Below are 16464 nucleotides of genomic sequence, written 5' to 3' on the forward strand. Positions count from 1 at the left end.
CCCGATGTATCGAATGTTCCACGCCTTTTGGTCAACATTATTAGGAATTCACTTGTGCATGGGCCACAAATAGTCAACAACTCGCCAACTTGGCTTCTTGACGCCAAACTGATTCATCCAGCGTCGACTTTTCTGTCGGCCTACGTGGCCGAGTGAGCGGCGGCGGGCACGCTCATTATTTGGAATCTTCACGGCCGTGTGCTAATCGTGGTTTAATACTGTGAATCAAATCAACTTGACAGGCATTTGAACAATATGAGGAAAATGATTGTTTAGTGACTCGATTAATTGGTGTTTGGAAATATATAGCCATGAATAATGTACACAATTGACCAACCTTTCAACTCGTTGATCTCTCACCACGTCCCTTTATAAATACCCATCATGCATCCCGTCTCCCTCCCATAACCAGATCGTCGTCTACACTCAAACCTCAACCAGCCTTCTCCCTTAAACCTCGTCAGTTGCGCCACGTAAGAATGACAATGAGGTTCTTCTTCGTCGTGGCATGCGCCATGGCCTTGACCACATCTCTTGCCTTCCCCGTTTCCTCTGCGGAATCGGACGAGCGCTCGACAGCAGCAGCAGCACCGTCTTCATTGTCCCTGGGGATCTACTCCTCGCTTAGGCATCACAAACCGAGAGGCTCGATGACCTGCGACAAGTTCCCTAGAGTTTGTCGCGCCGGCCACCACTGCTGCAGGAAACAATGCGTGGACGTGATGACCGACAACCAGAACTGCGGGGAGTGCGGGAAAAAGTGCTGGTTCGGCCAATCGTGCTGCGGCGGCAGCTGCGTCAACGTGATGTATGACCCCAACAACTGCGGTGGCTGCGACAAGAGGTGCACGAAGGGTTGCTTCTGCCAGTTCGGGATGTGTAGCTATGCTTAGAGCATGATTCATTCATCACTGTGACACCTATACACTTGCATTTCTACTTTCTTGTCGTGCTGTATTCTATTCTATTCAGTTGGTCTGTTGTATTTGTTGCATTCAGAATTATAAGCGAAGGAAATAAATACGAATAACGTGATGATGTAATGATTAAGCTTGACATGATGATGTTGGAATTGAACTTATTCATCCTTCCAATCAACCATGAAGAAGTTTGAAGCACATCAAGGTATTATTATAAAGAAGTTCTCAAAAGGTGAAGCACATTAAAAACCCTATAGGAGAATGAACCAAACTAAATATTAATTCTTGGAAGTTGAAAAATCACTTAGAGAAAAGATATTCACATTGAACATATTAAATTTGATGTATCAATGGGGCTATACAAACTCCAAATATTGGGTTATGAGATCATAGAGTTTGGGTTGTAGTCAGGATAATTTGAGTCAAATAATAATACATTCTTTCTTTCTTGCTCTATCACTCTCCGTATCCCTTCGACATGTGATTCATATATCTTCAAGTTTCATATATCAAAACCTAATATATTACTAGCACTCTATCAATTTCTAAACTTGGCAATAAATGCTTGAAATTTCATTATTCAAGTTCACTAACCAACCTTTTTTTTCCAGAAAAATAAAAACTCTTTATTCTACTATTGTAGCAAGAATAAGAGAATTAAATTTTTTGCAAAAATTAGATGGGAAATCAAATCCCTAAGACTGACAAACGAATCTTGATCGAGCAAAGTTAGCTAAAGAATGTGTCACATCACTAACCAGCATTCACTACTTCAAAATTATAGAACTTAATGCAAGTCACGAAACTAAGTATGATATATTGTTGTATATATAGTAAATATGTATAGCATATGTAGGAAAAGAAACAACCATCATGATAGAAATTTCAAATAGACCATTCCCTCACAGAGAAGACAAAGGGGGAGCATGCTCACATGTGCTAAGTGTCGGAAAGACTCGTAGAGATAAAGAAAAGCTTATGACTTCATTCAGAATAAAGATGAGCCTTGTGTATACAAGAAGGTAAATGAGAGCGCTATCACATTTTTTGTGTTATATTTCGATGACATCCAGATCATTAGGAATGATGTATGAATGTTATTCATAATAAATGCTTGGTTATATAGACACTCCTCTATAAAAGGACTTAGGAAAATCATCCTATGTTTTGAGGATTTAGATCTATAGAGATAGATTTAAGATGATACTTAGTTTGTCCTAAGTCCTTTCTACTTTCTTATCGTGCTGTATTCTATTCTATTCAGTTGGTCTGTTGCATTTGTTGCATTCAGAATTATAAGCGAAGGAAAGAAATACGAATAACATGATGTGGTAATTATTAAGCTTGACGTGATGATGTTGGAATTGAACTTATTCATCCTGTTGGGAAATCATAGGGGGCGACATCATATGTGCAGCGGAAGAACAAGAAAACAAAAATCCCCGATTCCCAAAAAGATGTTCATCGTCGTGCGAAGATTGGTGCGCAAAATCCGCAAAAAACACAAAACTGCGTATAGAGATTGTGTTACCTAGGGAGATCGTATATCCCTGTTTCCTTGCAGATCCTTAGGAGAGGGTGAAGGAGGTCAAGCGTCCTCCTCTCTAGCGGTGATCCACACAGCAGGGTTGCGACGACGCTCCTCAAAACTCCAGGCCTACTCTGAGGGGGAGAGGGAGAGGAGAATAGGAAGGGCAAGCAAAGACTCTAGCCTATGAGGCTGTGAATCCCTCCTATTTATAGAGATCCCGTGTCAAAACCCTAATGGGTCCTTTCCCTAGTGGGTATTGGATCTGCATCCAATAAGACAAGGGCTCCGTCGGATATCTCATATCCGAACCTCTACTCATCGCAATGCCTACCATATGTGTGTGACCCTCTAGGCCCAATATCGAGCTGGCCGTGAGTCATACCTGTCAGAACTCCTTCTAACTCAGTGAATTATTATCTCTGTAATAATTCACTCGACTCATCGACTACGGAAGTACTAGGCCACTACGCCGTAGTCCCCAGATGATACAGGGGAATCCAATCCATTGGACCTGTCTGTCCTCAGTTACCATGTACCTATAGTCCCTCATCCATCTAATATCCCAGAGACCGTATATCGAGCATGGTGTTGTCAGACCCATACGGTTTCTACTCGAGTCTCGCTCTAATCGGATTCTCCCGGAGAACTCTTTCTCTCTCAACCCGAATGACCCTGGCCAAGGATTTGTCTGAGCAAGAACACATGGGATATTCCTCTCATGATACCGAGAGTGGATGATCCTCTATCGACACTCAATAGCCCTCGTAAGGTCGACTACCACTCCCAATGACCAGCTGTACTAGATTTGGGAACAGCCAAACCTATAAGTCTGGTATCAAAGAGTGGAGCACTCATACAGGACATCCTTGGTGTCTCAAGTCTAAGAACCAGATACACCACTAGGACTACGGAATCGTTGTCTGACAATAAGGCATCATCAACCATCCAGCATTCCGTAAGCGAATCAATCAGTGAACTCATTCTCCAATGAGCACCTGTACTGTATCCCTAGTGTCCCTACACGAGCAGCTATGAGACCAGCTGCATCCATCATATGGACGGGTATACAGCACACCAGTCTATCCGGTTATCACGATGTCCCTCTCGAGTAACCTATGACCGGGATTATTTAGGATATGTGTTTAAAGGTGAATCGATCTCATTATCGTGATCTCATCACGATCCGATTCCCATTGCACAAATCCAAGGACATCACAATATATATGCATTTATGCAATAGTTATAAAGTGATATACGCCAAAATATAATAAGCAAAAAGATTCTGTATCAAGTCACACGTGCCATCACTCACGTGATTGGCTTGCTGGGCACCTATGACTAGCAATCTCCCACTTGACCTAAAGCCAATCACCTATGTGTCTGATCCCCATCAGACTCCTGTGACGCTCAAAGACAATCTGAGACAACGGCTTTATCAGTGGATCTGCAATGTTATCTTCGGATGGAACAATTCCACTACTACATCTCCTCGGGTTACGATCTCTCTTATAAGCTGGAACCTCCTCAGAACACTTCTGATGAGACCCGGGTTCCCTTATTTGAGTAATCACCCCATAGTTGTCGCAATATAAGGAAGTCGACTTGTCGCTATCTGTATCGACTCCCAAATCTATGATGAACTTCTTCACCCAGACTCCCTCCTTTGCTGCATCCGATGCAGCAATGTACTCCGCCTCTGTGGTCGAGTCAGAAGTGGTATCTTGCTTGGAACTCTTCCAGCACACTGCTCCTCCATTCAAGGTGTACACATACCCTGAATTCGACTTGCTATCATCGACATCAGACTGAAAACTTGAGTCAGTGAAGCCTTCAACCTTAAGGCTATTACCTCCATATACTAGTAAAAGATCCTTAGTCCTTCTCAAGCACTTAAGGATACACTTTACTGCTTTCCAGTGCTCCAAGCCTGGATCCGCCTGATACCTGCTCGTGACACTCAGAGCATGCGCTATATCAGGCCTAGTACATAGCATGGCATACATGATATACCATATTGCTGAGGCATAAGGTATCATATCCATGTTCGCCCTTTCTTAGAATTTTCAATGCCAAACATTTTGACAATGGTTTCTATGTACCTGGACTGGGACAAGCCAAGCATCCTTTTGGATCTATCTCTATAGATTCTAATCCCCAAGATATAAGATGCTTCTCCTAAGTCCTTCATGGAGAAGTGTCTAGATAACCAAGCCTTTATTGTGGATAGCATTCCTATGTCATTCCCAATGATGAGGATGTCATCCACATATAACACCAAAAAGCTAATAGCGCTCCCACTTACCTTTCTGTATACACAAGGCTCATCTTCGTTCTTAACGAAGTCATAAGATCTGATTGCCTCATCAAATCTTATGTTCCAACTTCGGGAAGCTTGCTTTAGTCCATAAATGGATCTAAGCAACCTACACACCTTATCTGGGCAGTTCTTGGACACGAATCCCTCAGGTTGCATCATATACACCTCCTCCTCCAAGTTCCCGTTGAGGAATGCAGTTTTCACATCCATCTGCCAGATCTCATAATCATAGTGTGCTGCAATAGCCAATAGAATTCTGATGGATTTTAGCATTGCTACGGGTGAGAAAGTTTCGTCGTAGTCAACACCTTGCCTTTGACGATACCCTTTAGCCACTAGCCTTGCTTTATAGGTCTCTACCTTTCCATCTACTCCGATCTTTTTCTTAAAGATCCACTTGCAACCGATGGGTACAATACCTTCGGGTGCATCAACTAGGTTCCAAACCTTATTGGAGTACATAGAATCCATCTCAGAATTCATGGCTTCTTTCCACTTTCCGGAGTCTATACTCATAATAGCCTCATCGTAGGTCTGAGGATCAATATCCTCTACATCCTCTCCTCTAATATGTCCCACATATCTCTCAGGAGGATGGGATACTCTATCAGACCTGCATAAAGTTGATACTTGTGTATTAGGTACCTGAACAGACTCGGGCTGTAGAGTGGTGCTTGAGCTTGGTTCTCCAACCTCGCTCAATTCTATCATTCTCTCACTGTCTCCGTGAAGAATGTGTTCCTTCTCAAGGAACACTGCTCTCTTAGCTGTTAGGATCGGAGCGGCACTAAGAGGGGGGGGTGAATTAGTGCAGCGGATTAAAACTTCGATTTTAATCAAAATCTTTCGTACGTTAAGAACGAAACTTGAGAAATTTAACTTGAAGGCGTATTCTTAAAGTTGCGCAGCAAAAGTAATACAAACTAAAGCAGTAAGAAGATTTGCAGTAATGTAAATGACAACAATAAAAAGCAAACCAGAGATTACGCCGATTTTTAGAGTGGTTCGGTCAAATGACCTACTCCACTTGCGAGGCCCCTCTTCGATGAGGCTCCCACCTTCCACTAGCAAGTCTCTTGAAATGGAAGGGTAAACACCCCTCTTACAACCTTTTACAAGCAGCTCAACCTCTTACAAATTTTCAATAAGAAAGAAGGAGGAGAACTCTCTAGCAAATTGAAAACAAGACTTCTAAGACTTTCTAAGACTTTTCTCTCAATCAAAATGCTTCTCAAAAGTTGTAATCTCAGTTGAGATTTGAGGGGTATTTATAGGCCTCAAGAGGATTCAAATTTTGGGTTTCAAAATTTGAATTCTTTTAGGGTTCCCGGTGCTGGAGGTTCCACCGCCCAGCCAGGCGGTGCCACCGCCCAGCACTCGGGTACTGGGCGGTACAACCGCCCAGCCAAGGAGGTGTCACCGCCCAGCACTCGGGTGCTGGGCGGTTCCACCGCCAAACTAGGCGGTGCCACCGCCTACAGTGATTTCAGCCCAACTACAGTGTTTTCAGCCACTAGTTGGGCTTCAATCTTGGCTCTCTAGTTCGCTGGTTTAGCTTAATTTTTAGCCTAAACCAACTCTGACTTTGGGCCCAGTTGGCCCCTAACCAGGATATAGGATTATCTCTTAATCCTAATCCTAATTACAAGTGGACTACATAACCAAAACACATCCTAAGCAAATTTTCAACCGCGAACGTCGAGTCTTGTTCCGGCGAGCTTTCCGACGAACTTCTTCCGACGGACTCCCTGCAAGCTCCCAATCTTTGTGATGACTTTTAACGAGTAGCCGAGCCTTCTCGGTGATCTCCGCGAGCCTCCGACGATTTCTTCGGCGAACTTCCGACACGTTCCCGTTTTCTTCTCGGATGGTTCCGGCAGCATCTCCGATGATTCTTCGGTCTCTTAAACGTCCATCGAGCTCGACTCCGGTATCCTTGCTTTATGTTTTCTGGTTATCGTAGTTAATCCTGCACACTTAACTCAATAATATGGATTAGATCAATTAACCCACTAATTGATTATATCATCAAAATCCGAGATTCAACAATCTCCCCCTTTTTGATGATGACAATCAATTGATGACGGAGTTAAACATAACTCCCCCTATCTATATGCCATATTATGAGAAGATAAAAAAAAACACTTGAATTCCATCCCATTGGATTCAAGCATAACCCGATAAGTTCTAATCGTAGAACTCTATCGTTATCCTCATTAAACAATAGTAAGTACGAAACTTTGATGAAAATCTTTTTCAAGTCGAAAGATAAGAGACAAATTTTACTATGACAAGAAATAAAGATTTTCAACTTGAATTGCATGATTATACGTTTTAGACATGCATTCAATATGATCAATCAATCTTACGATATTTTCAAGGATTTTGCAAGGCATATAAGATAATCATCGATCGATCACTTTTCTCAAGGATTTTGCAATTCATATAAGTCATCACTTTTCTCCCCCTTTGTCATCAACAAAAAGGAAAATGAGACTTGAAGCACATATTTTGTCATACAACGATTTTATCATTGAAAATTAAGTATGCAAAAATATTTACGCAGAGTTCATTTTAGAGGAAAATTCAGCATGCATTCATATTATCTAATCTCTTCTTTCTATGAATAATAGAAATTGTAGATGTATAAGAGAGAGATTGGGATAAAAAATTCAAGTAGTAATTTCACGAAGTCAAGATCATAATTCGAATACAAACTCATTCAAATCGTCAAATTCATGAAAATCTCAACATTACTTTTTAATCATCACATAAGGCATTTAAAGAATTTTTGAAACATAGGAGAATGATGAATTTAAGCATACAATGTTTCAATCAAATTCAAGTCATGAATGCCAATACTTTCATATTTGTAAGTATCAATTCATGAATGCCAAGTGATATTATTTGTGATTCCAATTTTGCAAGATCAAGATTATGATTTAAATAAAACTTATTTAAATCAAATCGCTAACTTGAAATTCATAATCAAGTCATCAAAGTCGATTTCGAGATTTCACAACATGTCATATGGAATTTGAAGGAGAATGAGAGATGGAAAGAAGATGAAAAACTTTACGGAAAATCCAATCAAACAAGTTTATTGTTTAGGGACAATTTAACATACCTAATTCCCTTCTAATGAATTCAAATTGGTCTTCATTCAAAGCTTTTGTAAATATATCTGCTAATTGATGCTTTGTGTCAATGAATTCTAGAACAACATCATTGTTAAAAACATGATTGCGTATGAAATGATGCCTAACGTCGATGTGCTTAGTTCTAGAGTGCTGAATTGGATTTTTAGTAAGGCATATGGCACTAGTATTATCACATTTTATGGGAATATTTTTAAAGTGAATTCCATAGTCTTCTAATGTATTTTTCATCCAAATTACTTGTGCACAACATGCACTTGCAGCAATGTATTCGGCTTCCGCCGTAGATAGTGCAACTGAATTTTGTTTCTTGGAAGTCCAAGAAACAAGTGCATGTCCTAAAAATTGGCATGTTCCGGATGTACTTTTTCTATCTATCCTGCATCCGCCAAAATCGGCATCTGCATAAGCTATTAGATCAAATTTTTCAGATTTTGGATACCACAATCCTAAATTTGGAGTTCCTTTAAGATACCTAAATATTCTTTTAACACTCTTAAGATGAGATAATTTAGGATTAGATTGAAACCTAGCGCAAAGTCCTACACTAAACATAATATCCGGTCTAGTTGCAGTGAGGTAGAGTAGACTACCTATCATTCCCCTATATGTTTTTTGATCGAAACTTTCACCATTTTCATCCATATCTAACTTAGTCGTAGTACTCATAGGGGTGTTTATTGCTTTTGAATTATCCATGTTAAATCGTTTTAACAATTCTAATGTATATTTCGATTGGTTAAGAAATATACCATCACTAAGTTGTTTGATTTGTAATCCCAAAAAGAAAGTTAATTCACCCATTAAACTCATTTCAAATTCAAGACTCATACATTTGGCAAATGATTCACATAGTGATTCATCCGAAGAGCCAAACACAATATCGTCAACATAAATTTGCACAATAAGAAAATTATTTTCAAAATGTTTAATAAACAATGTAGTATCAACCTTGCCTTTGGTAAAATTATTTAAAATAAGAAAGGAACTAAGCCTTTCATACCAAGCTCTAGGAGCTTGTTTTAAGCCATAGAGAGCTTTAGTCAATTTGAATACATGATTAGGAAGAAGAGAATTTTCAAATCCGGGAGGTTGTTCGACAAATACTTCTTCGGAAATAAAACCATTCAAGAAAGCACTTTTAACATCCATTTGAAATAGTTTAAAATTATTACTACTAGCATAGGCAAGGAGCATCCTTATGGCTTCTAATCGAGCCACGGGAGCGAAGGTTTCATCGTAATCGATACCTTCTTCTTGGTTGAAACCTTTGGCCACTAATCTAGCCTTGTTTCTAACCACGATACCATTTTCGTCTTGCTTGTTTCTAAAGACCCACTTAGTACCTATGACTAAGTGGTCACTTGGTCTAGGAACAAGCTTCCATACCTCATTCCTCTCAAATTGGTTCAATTCTTCTTGCATTGCAATGATCCAAAAATCATCTTTTAAGGCTTCGTCAATGCATTTAGGTTCAATTTGAGAAAGGAAAGCGGCGTTAGCACAGAAATTTTTGAAAGAAGAACGAGTTTGAACCCCTTTTGATGTATCTCCTATAATTTGCTCTTTTGGATGAGCATCTACATACTTCCATTCTTTTGGTAAAGAAATTTCGGAAGAAGATGCATTCAAATGGCTATTTTGAGGAGAGGGTTTATTTAAATTCAAATTATCAAAACCAAGATCATCATCAAAATCATTTTTCTTTAAATCGGAAATTTCATTAAAAACTACATGAATAGACTCTTCAATTACTAAAGTTCTTTTATTAAAAACCCGAAAAGCTTTAGAAACGGAAGAGTAACCAAGAAAGATGCCTTCATCGGATTTAGCATCAAATTTTCCTAAAGCATCCCTTTCATTTAAAATAAAGCATTTACAACCAAAAACTTTAAAATAGGAGATGTTTGGTTTTTTGTTATTCCATAATTCATAGGGAGTTTTGGATAAGGATGGTCTTATTAGGACTCTATTCATGATGTAGCAAGCCGTATTTACGGCTTCGGCCCAAAAGTACTTAGGTAAACTATGTTCATTCAACATAGTTCTTGCCATTTCTTGTAGGTTTCTATTTTTCCTTTCAACTACTCCATTTTGTTGAGGATTTCTTGGAGTTGAGAAGTTGTGATTGTACCCATTACTTTCGCAAAAATTTTGAAAGTCACGGTTTTGGAATTCACCACCGTGATCACTCCGAATTGATGAAATCATGAAGCCTTTTTCGTTTTGAGTGAGTTTACAAAATTTAGAGAAACACTTGAAGCAATCACTTTTGTGAGCTAAGAAATAGGTCCAAGTGTATCTAGAGTAGTCATCCACAATCACAAAAGCATATTTGCTTCCACCTAGACTTGTTGTATCAATTGGTCCAAATAGGTCCAAATGGATCAATTGTAATGGTCTAGTAGTGCTAATTTGATTTTTTGGTTTGAAGCTTGTTTTTATTTGTTTGCCTAGTTGACATGCATCGCATACTTTGTCCTTAATAAACTTTATATTTGGAATTCCTCGTACTAATTCTTGAGATGAGATCTTAGATATTGTTTTCATGCTTGCATGGCCTAATCTCCTATGCCAAAGCCAAGCATCATCATTTATGACGGAGAAGCACATTTCATTACTTAGTTCATCAAGATTGATGGTATAGACATTATTTTGTTTTAAAGCAATCATAGTCATGTTATGATTTGGTTTTTCAATAATGCACATATTTGATTCAAATCTAACGATGTAACCTTTATCGCATAGTTGACTAATACTCAAGAGATTATGTTTCAATCCATCAACTAGTAAGACATCATCAATGGAAAAATTAAATTTGTTACCAATAGTTCCCTTGCCAATGATTTTGCCCTTGTTGTTGTCTCCGAAGGTAACGTACCCTTCTTCTTTGCTAGTGAGCATAGAGAAATGAGATGGATCTCCAGTCATATGTCTTGAGCATCCACTATCGAGATACCATCTCTTGCTCCTAGCTTGTGGGTTTGTCTACAAAAGAGGATGATTTTTAGGTACCCATTTGATTTTGGGTGCCTCAAAAATTGACCCACTAACTTTGTTATTTATGATTGAATTCTTTATAGTTCCTTTAGGAACCCATATTAATTTTTGTGAACTAATTTTCCTAAATGGGCATTTGTAGGCAATATGTCCGGATTTGCAACAAAAGTTGCATTTCACATAAGAGGAAACATGTAATGTAGGTCCTTTTACGAAAGTGGTGGGATTTTGATGTAATCCTTTTACAAATCCAATTCCATTTCTATTTGCGATGTGACCCTTGTTTGCAAGGATCATATCTAATCCTTTGCTACCAACCTTAAACTTGTTTAAGGTTTCCTTAAGAAGCATATTTTCATTTTTTATTGCTTCTAAGTGCTCACACTTAGAGCATGGAGAAGTTTGAAGACTATCAAACTTATCTTGTAGCAAAGCATGCTCTTTCTTTAAGATACTTAACTTCTTGCTAACAGTTCTACATTCATCAAATAATTCATGAAAAGCGATAGACAGTTCTTCAAAAGATAAATCTTCATTAAATAAATCACATACCTCTTCTCCTAACGCCATTAGCGCGTAATGAGCAACTTGCTCGGTGTTGGACTCCTCTTCTTCGGATGCACTTGAATCATCCCACGTTGCCTTGAACGCCTTCTTCTTTGATGTCCTCTTTTTGGCTTGAGGACAATCGTTCTTGTAGTGTCCCGGTTTTTTGCATTCATAGCAAATCACTTGGTCTTTCTTTTGTTCAAATTTATTTTTTGTATTATTTTTAAATCTGTTCTTTCTTAAATATTTTTTAAACTTTTGAGTCAAAAGTGCAATGTCATTGTCACTGTCCTCATCACTTGATGTTCCTTTCAAGTGGTCTTCTTGTGATTTGAGTGCCATATCCTTCCTGTTCTTTGGAAGGGGGTTCTCGAGCTCGTCATGAGCTTGACATGTCATTTCGTAGGTCATTAGAGACCCAATGAGTTCTTCAAGAGGGAATGCTTTAAGGTCTTTGGCCTCTTGAATGGCCGTAACTTTTGGATCCCAACTTTTAGGGAGGGATCTTAAGATTTTAGTTACTAGTTCAAAGTTAGTAAAATCTTTACCAAGAGCTTTGAGTCCATTGATGACATCCGTAAACCGGGTGTACATGTCTCCGATGGACTCACTTGGTTTCATTCGGAAAAGTTCGTAAGAGTGCACAAGGATGTTGATTTTGGACTCTTTCACTCGGCTAGTGCCTTCATGAGTGACCTCAAGAGTTCTCCAAATATCAAAAGCCGAATCACACATTGAAACACGATTAAATTCGTTTTTGTCTAATGCACAAAACAAGGCATTCATAGCCTTTGCATTTAAAGCAAAAACCTTCTTCTCCGATTCATTCCATTCACTCATCGGAAGAGAAGATTTTTGAAATCCATTCTCAACAATAGACCAAAGCTCAAAGTCCATAGAAATGAGGAAGATTCTCATGCGAGTCTTCCAATATGTGTAATCCGACCCATTAAACAAAGGTGGTCGTGCAATAGAATGGCCCTCTTGCATGCCGGAATAAGCCATCTCTCTTGGGTATTAAACCAAATATGAGAGATAACCTCGCTCTGATACCACTTGTTAGGATCGGAGCGGCACTAAGAGGGGGGGGTGAATTAGTGCAGCGGATTAAAACTTCGATTTTAATCAAAATCTTTCGTACGTTAAGAACGAAACTTGAGAAATTTAACTTGAAGGCGTATTCTTAAAGTTGCGCAGCAAAAGTAATACAAACTAAAGCAGTAAGAAGATTTGCAGTAATGTAAATGACAACAATAAAAAGCAAACCAGAGATTACGCCGATTTTTAGAGTGGTTCGGTCAAATGACCTACTCCACTTGCGAGGCCCCTCTTCGATGAGGCTCCCACCTTCCACTAGCAAGTCTCTTGAAATGGAAGGGTAAACACCCCTCTTACAACCTTTTACAAGCAGCTCAACCTCTTACAAATTTTCAATAAGAAAGAAGGAGGAGAACTCTCTAGCAAATTGAAAACAAGACTTCTAAGACTTTCTAAGACTTTTCTCTCAATCAAAATGCTTCTCAAAAGTTGTAATCTCAGTTGAGATTTGAGGGGTATTTATAGGCCTCAAGAGGATTCAAATTTTGGGTTTCAAAATTTGAATTCTTTTAGGGTTCCCGGTGCTGGAGGTTCCACCGCCCAGCCAGGCGGTGCCACCGCCCAGCACTCGGGTACTGGGCGGTACAACCGCCCAGCCAAGGAGGTGTCACCGCCCAGCACTCGGGTGCTGGGCGGTTCCACCGCCAAACTAGGCGGTGCCACCGCCTACAGTGATTTCAGCCCAACTACAGTGTTTTCAGCCACTAGTTGGGCTTCAATCTTGGCTCTCTAGTTCGCTGGTTTAGCTTAATTTTTAGCCTAAACCAACTCTGACTTTGGGCCCAGTTGGCCCCTAACCAGGATATAGGATTATCTCTTAATCCTAATCCTAATTACAAGTGGACTACATAACCAAAACACATCCTAAGCAAATTTTCAACCGCGAACGTCGAGTCTTGTTCCGGCGAGCTTTCCGACGAACTTCTTCCGACGGACTCCCTGCAAGCTCCCAATCTTTGTGATGACTTTTAACGAGTAGCCGAGCCTTCTCGGTGATCTCCGCGAGCCTCCGACGATTTCTTCGGCGAACTTCCGACACGTTCCCGTTTTCTTCTCGGATGGTTCCGGCAGCATCTCCGATGATTCTTCGGTCTCTTAAACGTCCATCGAGCTCGACTCCGGTATCCTTGCTTTATGTTTTCTGGTTATCGTAGTTAATCCTGCACACTTAACTCAATAATATGGATTAGATCAATTAACCCACTAATTGATTATATCATCAAAATCCGAGATTCAACATTAGCTACAAAGACCCTTTTGTCCTCGGGATGATAGAAGTAATACCCACAAGTTTCCTTGGGGTATCCCACAAATATGCATCGCTCTGTCCTTGATTCTAACTTATCGGGGTTGTGTCTTTTAACGTGGGCAGGGCAGCCCCAAATCTTAACAACCTTAAGATCAGGCTTCTTCCCTTTCCATATCTCATATGGTGTAGACACTACCGACTTAGTTGGAACTTTGTTCAGAAGGTAAGCTGCGGTTTCTAGGGCATATCCCCAGAATGAGATGGGTAGGTCAGTGAAACTCATCATGGACCGTACCATATCTAATAATGTACGATTTCTCCTTTCAGAGACACCATTGAGCTGAGGTGTCCATTGGGATAATATCCCATGGTCCTTGAGGAACTGAGTAAACTCTGTACTTAAGTACTCACCTCCTCGATCTGATCGAAGAGTTTTGATACTCTTTCCAGTCTGGTTCTCCACCTCATTCTTATACTCTCTGAATTTCTCAAAGGCCTCGGACTTGTACTTCATTAAGTACACATATCCATACCTTGAGAAATCATCAGTAAATGTAATGAAGTAGGAGTAACCTCCAATGGCATGAGTTGACATGGGTCCACATACATCACTATGTATGAGTTCCAACAACTCAGTGGCTCTCTCTCCAGTTCTACTAAATAGAGATTTGGTCAGTTTTCCACGAATGCAAGGCTCACAAGTTGCATATGACACATAGTCGAATGGATCTAGATATCCATCATTTAGCAACTTTTGAATCCTTCTTTCATGGATGTGACCTAGCCTACAATGCCACAGGTATGCACTATTCAACTCATCTTGTTTCCTTTTGGACGCATTTACATTCATGATATGTGGAGTGGTGTCTAACATAAATAAACCATTATGCAATGTTCCTTTCGTGATGATCTTATCATCTAATAATATCGAACAACCATTGTTCTAAAAAACAAATTTATATCCACTAACTGTTAAACATGAAATGGAGATAATGTTTTTGATAATAGAAGGAACAAAATAACATGCATCTAATGCAATAAAAGCTCCACTAGGTAGATGTTGGGCGACCTCGCCAACAGCTAATACAGCAACTTTTGCTCCATTGCCCATCTTGAGGTCCATCTCGCCTCTCTCAAGTCTCCTAAGCCTTGCCAGAACCTGCAACGAATTGCATATATGATAAGCACTACCGGTATCCAATACCCATGTGTTATCATAAGAGTCTGACAAATGGAGACTGATCATGAATGTACCTGAAGCTTCATCAAGCTTTTGTTTCGCCCTTTCTGCAAGGTACTCTTTGCAGTTTCTCTTCCAGTGCCCATCTTTACCATAGTGGAAGCACTGGCCTTTGTCCTTTGTTGGGTCTTTCTTAGCAACCTTTGCTTTACCATGTTTGCCCTTGCCCTTTCCCTTCTTAAGGGACCTTTCTGCTTTCCTTTTCTTTCTGGTCTCACCAGTGTAGAGAACTGGCTTCTCTTTCTTAATAGTACTCTCTGCCTCCCTCAACATATTGAGGAGCTCTGGGAGAGTCACCTCAAGCTTGTTCATATTAAAGTTCATTATGAACTGTGAAAAGGAATCTGGTAGGGACTGAAGCACAATGTCCACACACAAGTTATCCTCTAGGACCATTCCTAGACCTGTGAGTTTCTCTATCCACTCAATCATCTTTAGGACATGGTTCTGAACCGGTGTCCCCTCAGTCATCCTAGCGCGGAAAAGGCTCTTGGATATCTCATATCGTTGAGTCCTTCCCTGTTCCTCAAACAATTTACGGACATGTAGGAGAATGGATCTGGCATCCATCTTTTCATGTTGTCTCTGTAACTCTGGAGTCATAGAGCCCAACATATAGCACTGAGCAAGAGTGGAGTCATCAATGTACTTCACGTAGCGAGCGATCTCATCCTCGCTTGCCCCTTCTTCGGGCGTAGGCATCATTGTATCAAGGACGTACACGATTTTCTCCGCTGTGAGAACAATTCTCAAGTTACGGAGCCAATCCGTATAATTTGGACCAGTGAGGCGGTTGACATCAAGTATGCCACGTAAGGGATTTGAAAACGACATTTTTTGAAAATAAAGATGTAGCAAAAATGAATAACATGCAGATTTTGCAAGAAATAAACTATCAAGATATGGACTTCTATCTTAATATGCTCCCACTATTTTACTAACGAGTCACGCGACACCCTCAGCACGTGAAACGGAAGTCTCCGGCAGACTTCTAGTGGGGATCAGGATCCAATCAGCGTCTTAGTGTAACCTCGAGGGACTCGACCAATCACACTAAGCCTAAAAGGTAGACAACTCTTGCCGATCACAACTCCTTGTGATTCCCGTCCTGTTCGGCCTCCGAATCACCATGGCCTCGAGGGACTCGACCAACCATGATGCTCGGTTAAGTCAACACCTTCGTTACAAGATGAGTCTGATTTGATGATATACCCTCGAGGGACTCGACCAAGCATATCATGCCCTCAGGTCACCGGTGACATCTCTATGTCGTAAGCAAGATAGCGAATCGCGATATAGGTGAGTCTCGAGGGACTCGACCAACTCAACCTACACCGGGATTCGGTTCCTACTCATAACGATGGAAGGCCACGTGGGTCAATCTAATTGCCTCACGTTTACC

General features: G+C 40.3%; 1 protein-coding gene across 1 annotated transcript; it reads left to right on the top strand.

Moving 5' to 3' along the window:
- The first annotated feature begins 515 nt into the window (after positions 1–515).
- Positions 516–893, top strand: LOC135673978 (protein GRIM REAPER-like). The gene has a single exon (XM_065183384.1). The coding sequence runs from the start codon at positions 516–518 to the stop codon at positions 891–893; it is 378 nt and encodes a 125-aa protein (XP_065039456.1).
- Positions 894–16464: the final 15571 nt, after the last annotated feature.

Source organism: Musa acuminata, chromosome BXJ1-5, assembly GCF_036884655.1.
Source record: "Musa acuminata AAA Group cultivar baxijiao chromosome BXJ1-5, Cavendish_Baxijiao_AAA, whole genome shotgun sequence".
NCBI classification, from domain to species: Eukaryota; Viridiplantae; Streptophyta; class Magnoliopsida; order Zingiberales; family Musaceae; genus Musa; species Musa acuminata.